This window comes from Cygnus olor, chromosome 2, assembly GCF_009769625.2.
Source record: "Cygnus olor isolate bCygOlo1 chromosome 2, bCygOlo1.pri.v2, whole genome shotgun sequence".
Lineage (NCBI taxonomy): Eukaryota > Metazoa > Chordata > Aves > Anseriformes > Anatidae > Cygnus > Cygnus olor.
Window position 1 is genome coordinate 148,674,642 of NC_049170.1, and position 12,249 is coordinate 148,686,890.

The window sequence follows — 12,249 nt, forward strand, 5'->3', positions numbered from 1 at the left end:
TCTGAAATCAACTCAAACAGAATTAAACGTGTGTCCCTCCTGCCTAATTAAGACTTTTCTTCTAAATTTGGCTCAGTCCCTTGGTCCTGTTGGGGCCCAACTGGGGGTGGCACGGAGCGGATATGGGAAGACGTTCACAGACCACTAGTTCACAGACCACTACACCTCTGAAGCCTTCGTTTCCTTAGGCCATGACCCGTGAAATCCAGAAAGGAGCTCTTGTCATCACCGTGGGGTGAGGTGCTCTGCCTACAGAAGTTTTGGAGCATGCAGCTAATGAGAAGTAGATAAGGGACGAGCTAATAACACAGCAGGAGCATTGTGAGTTAAGAACTAATTTCAGCCCTGGACCAAGGATACAGCTTGTGCTAATTCAGGCGACAGCTGAACTTGAATGTCAAACGAATGGAATTTCAGTTTTGATGGAAAACAATCAAGAGTTTGCAATTTCAGCCCTGAGTTATGCCAAAAATCCTAACAGGCTCCCACAGGCTTGATTGCTCAGCGATGAAGGGAACGTGTGGTTACAGGCAGCTGCAGAAACTACCTGTCAGGAAGGTCGGGGCAGGATGCTGACATACCTGTCAGCCTGCTGCGAGGGAAGGGCTTGCATAAACACTGCTACCATGCGATGAGAAAAGGGGGGGGACTTCGCTAGCCACAGCAGTAACGTGCTCCTGCTCCTCGGGTTGTGTTCGCGCGCACCAAATCGCTTCCGAAGCAGCACGACCAGGTCAGAGGGTCCTGCCCGAAGCGCCTGGAATATGAGCAAGTGTTAGAGTGACAGAATCCAACCCCGGTAACAGCTAACAGAGCCTCGCTTGCAGCTTGCAATACTAAATTTGCTATCTCACTCAGCGTGGAGTCCTGGTGCACGTATTAATCCTGATATTAGCACCGTGAGAGCCAAAACACGAGGAGATCCATTACAGGCAGACGCAGAATCACGCAGAGCACAGAAGCGACACTGAGCCATTCCAACACGAGATGGAAACGCAAAGCCCCTCAGGAGACAGGATCAGAAACAGAAAGCTGGAGGTAGGAGTGGCATGCCAAAAAAAGTCAGGAGGAGGCCAAAAAAGGAGGAATTGAAGTAGCTGTGACGAGAGGTAGCCAGGCACGAACGGGACAAAGAATATTTCCCAGGCCCAGCGCGACAAACACGGGTTACTTGGAGCAGTAACCACGCAACGCGCTCAGAACAGCGCTCGTGTTGTTTTCCCTGCAGTAGTTATAAACAACATTTTTTGCCGTATTGTTGTGTTTGAGAAAATACTGCCTGTTCTTCAGAGCTGCCGCCTGCCTTCCGCTCCGCCAGCAGCTGGGCTTAACCGTTGCGGTGCCAGCCCAAGCGACGACCACAAGCTAAACAACCCGCACGCCCCCCCAAAGAGCCTCCAAATCGCGTTGGCCATGTCGCTGCGTATTTTGGCCGTCTCAGCCCTGAAATGACAACACTTGGCAAGCGGTTCTTTTGCTGCTAAAACAGCTCGAATGCTGTTTCCACCTTCCAAAGAGCGGAGCCAAATTGTTTGGCAAGCTCCCGTGAAATCTCTCCGCGAACCTGGTCCCACAGAAGCTGTGTTACGATGCTGGAACTGCTGAACCTACTTGGGAGCTGTGGGAAAACAGATTTTATCCTTTGTCTGTAGCTACTCACGACCGTAAGTTTAAGAAGAACCTGGGAAAAGTCCCTGTTTCTGTAACTTTATTTTTTTTGCTGACATGTTTAGCACAAAGCTTTTCACGTTTCTGTGGCTTTTCTGCAAGACATTCTATTGTTGCTGCCAACAGTGTGATTAATTTAGGGCCCCTTACAGACAGTCTTTGCTGCAAACGGCAGCCACCCTTAAAAGCATCCCCAGCCTTCCAGGTGGGCTTCCTGCCATCCGCACACGGTGCTCTACACACGCACACCCCCAAAAAATTCCACCTAGCAAAGCGGACGCATGCCTGAAACGAATATTCTGTACTACATGAGGAGTGCATTCATGCTTCCCCGAGTAGCCTTGCCAAGCCATCAGATTTCGTAACCAGCTGACCAGGATGTGGTTTAATCGCATTAAGTCACCAAACTATCACAGGTAATTTGACAGGGCTCAAGGCGATATTCCATCTTTCCGGGGAGATTTCACACTCGGCTTAGCAGTGGGACGTGGTACACCAAGTATCAGCGGCCCATTTCCTAGCAAGCTTTAAAACCCATCTGAAAGTTGCAGATACAAAGTGTGTTCGTGTACGGCGAATGACATTTCAACTGTGAGCTATTGCAAGTCTCAGCACTCTTTAGTAGTTTTCGTAGTTCTTTAGTTTTCTTAGCAGAAAGAAAACACGAAGAAAAGTCACAGCAAATTATGTCTGAGAGATTCCCAGTTTTAAACTCTAGTTGTTAACATTTTTACAAAACGCTACTAAGAATTTACAGGTCACAGTTTAACAGGAGATAAAATGGGGGAACCAGCACACTTTGTTTGCCTCAAATCTAAATTGTTTCAAACCAAAGAAACGACAAGATCTTCGCTGCCTTCTCCTGTGCCAGCCCACAGCAGACAACGTCAACGCTTCAGAGCACAAAGCGAAGTGCTGTCGCTGTGAACCGAAAACAGAGCATAAGGATCTGTACGATGCAGGAACAACACCGCCAATTTCCCCAGCAGAGGATTCTTTTTTTCCTTGCAAGGTTTCACAAAGGATATGCTCTGACTAAACGCTCTACAGCACATATAAACAGCCTTGACAGTTTTTCACCTTCCTTGTATAAGCACCCTGAAGACTAGGCTGTGGCTAGCTCTACGCCTGCAAAAGCATTCAGCCTAGGCGAAAATCTCCTTCCAGTTCTAAGTTAAACAGTTACTATTTAGATATTTTCCCCCAAAATATGGAATTATTCTTATTGACAACTTTGCAGCATAAATATATCTAGGATTCCTAGCCACTCAGCTCTGAACAGTAAATCAGTGAAATGTCAGCTAATCAAGAAATATTAATTTAAATTAAAATGGCTAATTCCAGGGCTCTAAATGCAACCATGTAGGATTTAAAACCGAGGAGTTTTCAAACTGGGCATCAGAAAGGAAGCCTTGCATTCCACCAGCATCACAGACCCCCATCTCAAAAATCATAGGTGCTTCAAGAACCCTGTGAGGTTCGTGACGGAAAGCTACCTCTGAAAGTTAAACTGAAAGGGCAATTTTACACTGGATTTCTTATTATTTTTAATATAAATGTATCAGTGAACAAAGAAAAACATGAGACATTAAGACTTTAAATGCAGAAATTTATGTACGTTCTTAAAAGATATACAGGAAGAATTCTTAAAAAATATAAACATTTTTGCATGTATCATTCCCTGGTCATTTGAAGACATGATAATACAAACAATAAAACTTTTATGTAGCCAGAGGTGGGCTATGTGTATCTGAATAGAACTGTCCGTCAGAGTGGCATGAATCCTCCTGGAGCTCACCAAACCATTTGGTTTCAAATTCTGAGGCCGATGCAGTTACCAACGACGACAGTGCTGACGAGCCTATGCATTTCACCTCACCCTGGAACTCCTCTTTTAGTTTTTCCGGTATCAGATCCGCCCCCATGACCTGCAAACAGAGTAAGAAAGAAGGTGGGAAACAAGAAAATACCTTGCAGAGGAAACAAGGAATGTGACAACAGTCAAGCCATTTACACACGAACCATACTCCACCGAGGAGACGTTTCCAAGCCACCATTAAGTTGTCTGCCTGTTGAATTCTGCAATAAATATGGACAACTGAGAGGCTTCACAGTGCACAACCCCTCCCAACTTCGGTCTGTGCTTGTATGTGGGGATTTTTACTGTGAATAGCAGGGGAAATCTCACCGCCAGCTCCATGTTCAACGCCCACCTCCCAGGAACACCGACTGTGGTCTCCTGCTGGGGGGTGTCAGGCCAAGGGATGCAGGGACAGGATTTTCTTTTCACCAGCGTTTTCGAAACCTGCGATAGTCTGCATGCTACTGCCCTCTTATGGATGAAACCCCACAAGATCGTCTGCCAACTTGGCAAATAATTTGGCTTTTAGTAACTTAAACCTGCAATACTGACAGCAAAGTTAAAATCCCGCCAGCTTCTTTTTGTTCTTTAAAATAGAACTCTATAAATGACACTACAAACGTTTAAGCTCTGTGAATAAAGCCATATAATATTAAACTCCTCCTCTGTAGTTCTTTAAAATTAGAAGCCAGTACTCAAACTGATCGAAGAAATAACGTAAAAGGTTGTCTCTGGCTTTTTCTGAAAATTTGCTGAAGGAGCAAAGAGTTTAACAATCCAGTGGCCCTCGACGCAATCTCCACTCGCATTTCATGCCCGTGATTCACTTGGTGGCATCTGAAGTTCCCAAGATAAAACCTGCATCCCAGGAAACGCACGGCGATGATGATGCAAACACAAGTCCAATGAGGAACGTAACAACCCTGAGCGCTCCCGCAGGAGAGTGCTCATCAGAACAATCTGAGGAGGAGAACCTCATCAGAACAAAGATCCACCCGCGTGACACACGGCAGCGCCGAACAGTTCCGGATAACACGCTCCCAGGGCATCCGCCCTGGCTAATTTACCTCGCTTCCCAGCACGGTTAATTAGCCGAGGGGAGCGTCAGGCAGCTGTACGCATCACCTGGCCCAGGCACCTCACCCAGGACTCGGTGCCGAGCTGCCCACAGGAACCTCCACCCAGAGCCACGTCCCCTTACCTCGCTCAGCAGCAGCGAGGAGGTCTCGCTTAAACCAAACTGCGCCACTTTGCCGTCAATTTCCTTCTGACTTTTCATGTTGTTCTCCAGAGCAAAGGACGCCTGTTGCGACTGGGTAAGCTGCAGTAAAAGCCTGAAATGAAAAAGGCAGCTAAAGAGGGGACAGCTGGAGAAAGAGTACGTCAGCAAACCTAAAACCAACTGCAGTATCGTACTTGAAAGCAGCTCTTCTTCCCGACTTTAGCCAGCTGCACAAACTGAGGAGAAATGAATACGTGTAGCAAGCTGCTCTGGTTATCCTACATGCTACGATACTGAGAAGTACTTTTAAAAAACAACATACCAAGTATCTCTGCTTGCCCTACACAAACATCTTCCTCCCCACGTAGTCATGCCACAATTCAGCAGAGAAGCTCGGGTCTGCAAGCACTACCTGCAGTGCATCAAGCACCCCACACCCCGAGGCCGAACAAGACAGCAGTGCTTTGCTGCACTTGGCACTGATTATTTCAGCGATTATTTCTGTAACCTGAAAAGCCAGAAGTTTGCTTTTGTTTAGCCAAACATCAAATACCTTCAACTATCAAATATCCTGGCAGTTTCCAGAGTCCTCCTCCCACAAGGAGTAAAACGTGTCAGCAGAGGAAGTATCTGTGCATGTTCAACCGAGTAACCACTGAGACTTAGCAGGATCATTCTGAAACTATGCTTCCTTCATGCTTTATACATAAATAAAATAAAAACATATCACATTTACCACAGCTAAATGTGGCAGGTGTTATAATAAAGGTGTGCATTCGTAGCGAGAGAAAACATTAGGTCTTAGCCGGCAGTTTTCACGTGAGCAATATAAATATCAAAATCTCCAAGTCTCAGCCAACAAACAAACCATGGGTAAGTTCAGAAAAGTTTTCACAGAGAATTCAAAGTAAAAATGGGAAAGGAGCTTTTCTTATGGAACATTTTTGCCTCAAAATTTATATAACAATATTAAAAAAAAAAATGAAATGTTGAAAACTCACCCAAACCATTTCTCTGTTTTTGTTGCTGGCAAAACTAGAAGAATTAATTATTTACAATGCTCTAAAGCAGCCCCTTATTTACTGAAGAAAGCCGTACTCACATCCCTTTTCCAGGTGCCATTTACCCCGCACACACAACATCCACGTCTCACTTAAAATCCAGCTGACCTGAAAACTTTAGATAACCTGACACATAAACCCTGGGCTGGGAAGAGGTTCCCCCTGGACAAGCGTTTATGCAAATATAAACCACAACCAACACCTTGTGAATCTGTGAAGTGAAGCAAGGAGATCCCTGAATTTACAGTTGTCTCAGTGCTGAGCCACACACACTGAAACAAGAAGCACAAATTATTTTAATACGAATGTAGCTTAATATTGGACATCAACACTAAATCTACTAACTTCTCCCAAGCAGCAATTAAATCACCTTCTTTCAGTCAAAGTACAGTTAAAAACTACTCTACCAGTTTTAATATTTCTTAAAAATTGCCCGCACAGGGCAGTTATAAGGTGTTCTCTGTAAAAACATTCAGAAGTTCACAAAAAGGCATTAAGCACATTCAGTGACTAACACGTTACTGAAAGGCAAGAGGAAAAAAAAATCGAGGCTATTTTAACAAAAATCATTTCCTAATTACCTCTTTGAAAGACTGTGTTGGGGGGATTTTTGTTGTGTACAAGAGTTTTAGTAAGAGAAGGAAGAAAAGGGAAGAGCATTTTAATGCAGCCTTGTCAATCGGCTGTCACAGAGTTCATTTTTCAACCTCAGCCATTATGCAAATTGATGTATTATTAAAATAATACGCTTTTGCTCAAGCATGAGGCTTCAAGCAAATAAGACAGGTGGCACTCACAGAGGGAAGACGGGCTAGCCTTCCCTCTGGGGGACTTCTGCATCTTTAACAGCAAAGAGAAAACAGCCACGCTCTAACAGGAGCGTCTGTAGGAGAATAGCCCCTTTTGTATAGAATTATTTGAAAAAAAATCGCATGATGAGATCATTAAAGAAAAGTTTTGCTTCTCAACGTTGCATGACACTGACTCTTTCCACGCGGATTGCAGTTGTTCACGGCTGGTGGACTTTACCTTTTACATCTCAAGCAGTAGCAGGGTGCCTCTTTGTGTCGTCAGCACCGAAACAAACCTTGACGTCGAAAATGGAAGCTGAAAATCTCAGGGCTGGGGTAACAATACGCTTAAAATTGTCCTGGACTGGGAGAAGTCAGCATTACTCTAAGAATGCGTTTCATTACCTTGCTCTAATAAATGAGGCACATGCCTTTATCCCAACCTCCCTCGACACGCTCTGCTCCCAGGGCTCGGAGGCTCCCTCCTTCCCTTTGTCCTTCCTCTCGGGTTCGTGTGAAGCACAGAGGGTTTCTTTTACAGCTTGGCTGCTGTTACAAGTCCCTGTGTTCTCGCTCTTTGTCTCTGTAGCAAGGCTGGACCAAAGGCCTTCCCTCTGGCTGGCTGATCTGTGAGGCTGGAAATGAATCTCTCTTCCAGCTGATATTTTGGAGCGGCTGTCACTGACACCAACCTCTTCAGAGCGGTTTGTATTTGTTTCTGGAACGCGTAATGGAGACAGACTCTCTAAAAGGCTCGTGTAAGCTTCAGCGAGTAACTTCCAGTACCAAGGGTTGAAGGGATGTAAGCAGATCAGCTGCTGCAGACACAGCATCTTTTTTTCTACGTTTTTCAGATCCTGATAAATGGCAAACTGCAGGTTGAGCACAGTCGTTAAGTGATCTGTGTTAGTGGCGCCGCTTCTCTGAAAACAGAAGATAGAAGATAAAAGATTAATAACAAGAGCAGAAGAACAGGACCATCCTTCAGAGCCTAAGAAAACGTCTCCCTGAATAACGACAGACAAATACCTCTGAAGGTAATTTTTAAAATGCGCACGACTGTTCTCTGAGCTTTAAATGATAGAGCGCGACACGGATCGTGCAGGATCAATCTGGCAGCACTGCCTCCAGTTGCCTTGTCCCAGCCTGACAGACAAGAAGGCCCCTGAACATTTCTGCCCCTGAACTCTGTCACTTGCTTATTCGCCTTCAGTATTAAACAGCTGCCCTTCTTGGTGGTATAAATACCTTTTATATACAATAAACAGCGGCAGTAAAATTTCAGCAGATTTCAGAGCCTCCCGACATTTTCCTCTACGGAAAAAACTCCATTAGGGGCTAGGCACTCTTCTTGGTGCCAGTTTGGCAGCGAGTACATGGAAATAAAAGGAAGTTTTGAACGGTCACTTTTATGGTGGAAAGATTTAAGCACTCGTTTATCCCCTTTCTTATAAATCCTATCACGTTACGTTAATTCTGCCTGGCAGAGCATGATATTTAGTCCCTTCCAGGACTAGCAGCCTCCCTGCACGGGGAGCTCACCGTGGTACAGGGTGTTCTGATTTCTACAGGGTGATGATATCTGCAGCGACAGTTACCCGCTGCTTACCAAACGCTCCGAGCACTGAGCATCCTGAAGGATTACACACACGAAGATTATTTTTCCAGAAAACGGTCCATGTAAAGGAACTACTGGCAACGTTTTTATGTTCGAAGCATAAAAGAAAGATTGTACGAGTTACCATTTTTTCTGCAATATCCAGCGCCTCCTTGTGCCTTCCCAGTTGAGACAAACACCGAGCCTGGCCCTCCTGGACATCCCGCCTCATGGCGATGTTACCGGGAGGTAAGCGGAGCAAGCAGCTGGAGTATTCACACAGAGATTTCTGGTAGCGTTGGTAGAAAGAAAAGCCAAACAAAACAGGGAGAGATTGTCATTTGAAGGCTATCCTGAGAGCATGCTTTGTTTACGACTGCAGTCACAACGGGAATCCAGGAGCTGAAGCCCAAATTTTCGTGTCTCCGCTCGGCTACCACCCGCAGCCAGCAGCGCACAAAGGACCTGGAACCACGGGGTCAGAGAGCCCAGCTCTGAACCGCCCGAGCGTGGACGGCGACGAGCAGCCCCAGCCCTAACCCACGTCTAAGCACGGGCAGGGATTGCAGGAGGTCACCTCCTGGCCCAGGGCATACGTGACACGAGGCTCCTTCGTCCCAGCTAACTCAGTGATCACAGTGCTAAGCCTAAATTTGGCAGACGTTGCTTCAAATCCACGAGCGTCTCGGCAAGAAGGTATGAACCTGCGAAGGTCTGAGCAACGAGAAGGGCTGTCCCTCACCTCACATGAATAATCAGCAAGTCGGGGAAGACCGCAAGGAAAGTGAGCCTCCACCACCCCTGTACGGCGGCTTGGATTTGCATGAAATAATTAAATATTAATTGGTTCAAGGAAAAAGATGAGAATGAGCAATACTCCGTAGCTTAATGCTCAGGGCACTCACCAGGACTCCAATTAACATTTAAATACATTATATTAAGTATTCAGTGATGCTCAGACTGGAATCTTGGTTCCTTCCTCTCTGTGGGAGAGCTCAGACCAAAAGACTAAAGAGCAGAGCTCGTTCTCCCATCTCTCTAAATGAATATTTAATTATTCCTTGCAAACTTGAATAGCTCTAACAAAAAGAGCCCACAAGCAACATCCCCAAAATACCTCCTGGCATAATGGCCAAAGTATTTCTCTTCCCTGGTAAGCTCACATTCCTTCTCAAGCAAAAGTGAGAGCTCCCTTACACCCGGTGAGTGCAGCAGGCATGAGGGCAGGGGGACCAGAGGAGGGCTGCAGGACGTCCCTGTCTGCCTTGCTACGTGACAAAGGGGTATGACCCTGGCAAATGTTTGGCATTATGAACCCAAGCAGATTCTGCAGTCATCTCTATCCTAAAAAAAGGCATGGCTTAGATCACTGCTGTCCTTGGTCTCTCCTATCTACTAGTTTAGGCTGGCATCAAAAACTATTCACAATGACTGAAGACATTCCCATTTAGTTATTTCCAGCCCCCTTTCTGAGGTCAGTGCTCTCAAATCTGTGATTTTACATGCAGACACTCTCTACCCTGGCTCTGGTTCTGCCACAGTGATCCAAGAACACACCACCAGACACGGCTGACGTGGATCACTGTGACAGAAGATGGTCAGGAAGCAAGAGACGTTCTGTTGTGCTGCAGATCTGTGGGGTGCCAGTCCCTCGTGGGAGGGCACCGCAGCACATGGCACAGAGCAAAGCTCTTCATGAAAGCAGGATGTCTCACTGCAGCCTGAGGCATCTCCCTCAGCATACTTCTGTGAAGCCATTCAGGGCGTCTTAGCTGAGACTGGAAAATGTCTGTCAGGTACAGACAAGGCAACAGCAGCACTGGAATAATGTTTAAAAGCAAGACTAAAAACAGAACCACGAATCCAACAGGAAAGGCAACAGGAGTGTAGTCAGACGTTGGCTTGACAGCTTTGAAATCAGGGAGCACGTAATGCAAACCACAGCCTGGAACAGAGAGTGATCAGAGCTGAGGCATGGGCAGAAACATCTGACTTTGACCAGGAAATATGCCTGGGAAAACAAAAGACAGGATCCTGACACTAGGATGGTAGAGGCAGGAGAGCACTGATGATGAGGAATGAAGCTCAGGAAGCAGGCAGTGTGGAGAGGACTTTTGTGGGGACAGGACAAGGGGCAGTGGCCACAAAATGGAGCACAGGAAGTTCCGCACCAACATGCGAAAGAACTTCTTCACGGTGAGGGTGACGGAGCACGGGAACAGGCTGCCCAGGGAGGTTGTGGGGTCTCCTTCTCTGGAGATATTCAAGGCCCGTCTGGACGCCTACCTGGGCAGCCTGCTCTAGGGAACCTGCTTTGGCAGGGGGGCTGGACCCGATGATCTCTGGAGGTCCCTTCCAACCCCTACAATTCTGTGATTCTGTGGGGGTCTAGGTCTGCAGCATGCAGGAACATAAACGGGGAACATAAATGCACCCCAGAGGTATAACCAGCCACCCAGAGCCAACAGAGGGGTGGGACAGGCAATGACGAGGCTCACGAGCGAACTGTCAGGGGCCTGACGACTCCACTCAGCCAAACCCTGACAGCCAGGGGGAGCTCTGAGAAAGGTGCAGGGCAGCCAGGCGGCAGCCTGTGAGGTGACAACCTTCGTGGGAGGAGGCATGATCCCCATGAGCACAGAAATCAGCATGTTAACTCTTGCCGACCATGATTTCAGCGATCACAAACATCAGCCCTGCTCACTGCCAGGCCATTAACATGTACAGGCTCGGTATGCATCGCCTCCGGAGGTCAAACACCATTTCTTTTAGGCTGGCCGGTTCACCTTGGTTCCTGTTGCCTCCAGGAGATGACAGCTGGCTGAGAAAGCTTGCCAGAACAAAGCTACCTGTTATGACTTGGGCACACTTTAACCAGCAGAGTGCCTCAGCTGACGGGGCTGTAGTGCCTCCCAAGGTGCCATCGAGACGGATTTAGGTACCGCAGGACCTAGGGTCACGGCTCAGTCAGGAGGTTTTTATAGAAACCTATACGTCCACCCAACACACTGAGGACTACAGGGCCTGATTTTAGTGTCCCGGTAGCTGCTACAGACCGAGGAACCGACTCGTCCCCAAGCCCGGTACGTGAGAGCTGTGCGGATACCTCAAACTGCCGCTCCCTGTACGCCAAGTCAGCCCGGAATTTATTGCCCGTTAAGATCTCGGCGTCCTCCTCGCCGCCCGTCTCGCCGCAGAACCACTGGGGGCATAAAAAAAAAAGACGTAAAAAAAACATTTGTAAACCCACGGCCGCCACGCTCGGAGGCGCCCCGGGGCGGCTCCCTCAGCCCCCGGGCGCCTCCCTCAGCCCCCGGGCGGCTCCCTCAGACCCCGGTCCCCGTTCCCCAAGCCCCGGGCAGGCAAAATCCCGGTCGGGGCCGGGGCTGGGGCCGCTCCCAGCCCATCCCAGCCCAACCCGGCCCCACACGGCTCCTCCCCGCCTCCTCACCCGGGGCTCGCAGCGCTTGGCGCAGTAGGGCTGCCCGGCCCCGCCGCCCGCGCCCCTCTCCCTGCCGCCGGAGAAGAGGGACTCGGCGAACTCGCAGCCCAGCGGCGGCTCCGTCGCCGCCTCCATCGCCACCGAGAGCAGCCCAGAGCGGCTCCCCCCCGGCCGGCCGGCGGCAGCGCTCCCCCTGCCGGGCCCGGGGGGAGGCTGAGCGGGCGGCGAGCGGTGGGGTTGAGGGGGGCCGCGGCCGCCATTTTGGGCAGGGCGCTGTGGGGCAGGGGGGCTGTGGCTTGCAAGACACGGTTTGGGGTCGTGCTGGTAGCGCTGAGCCCCTCGGGGAGAGCCACAGAGCATGAGGAGAGGCTGAGGGAACTGGGGTTGTTTAGTCTGGGGAAGAGGAGGCTCAGGGGAGGCCTCATTGCTCTCTGCAACTGCCTGAAAGGAAGGTGTGGGGAGCTGGGGGTCGGCCTCTTCTCACAGGTAACCGGTGATAGGACCAGAGGGAATGGCCTCAAGTTGTGCCAGGGGAGGGTCAGGTTGGAAATGAGGAGACATTTCTTCTCAGAAAGAGCAGTCAGGCATTGGGACGGGTTGCCCAGGG

At 48.7% G+C, this 12,249-nt stretch overlaps 1 protein-coding gene across 2 annotated transcripts; it reads right to left on the minus strand.

The window, feature by feature from the left end:
• Nucleotides 1-3,260: 3,260 nt before the first annotated feature.
• On the minus strand, nucleotides 3,261-11,854 carry C2H8orf76 (chromosome 2 C8orf76 homolog). Of its 2 annotated transcripts, XM_040547044.1 has the most exons (7): nucleotides 11,652-11,854; nucleotides 11,307-11,402; nucleotides 8,346-8,489; nucleotides 7,009-7,526; nucleotides 4,731-4,863; nucleotides 3,691-3,747; nucleotides 3,261-3,596 (listed from the first exon to the last, which is right to left on the minus strand). In XM_040547044.1, exons 1-7 carry the CDS (start codon nucleotides 11,775-11,777, stop codon nucleotides 3,390-3,392), a joined length of 1,281 nt encoding a protein of 426 aa, XP_040402978.1. In that variant the 5' UTR covers nucleotides 11,778-11,854; the 3' UTR covers nucleotides 3,261-3,389. The 2 variants fall into 2 exon arrangements, with proteins under 2 accessions (XP_040402978.1, XP_040402979.1); XM_040547045.1 differs by lacking the exon at nucleotides 3,691-3,747 and having other exon boundaries at nucleotides 11,652-11,832.
• Nucleotides 11,855-12,249: the final 395 nt, after the last annotated feature.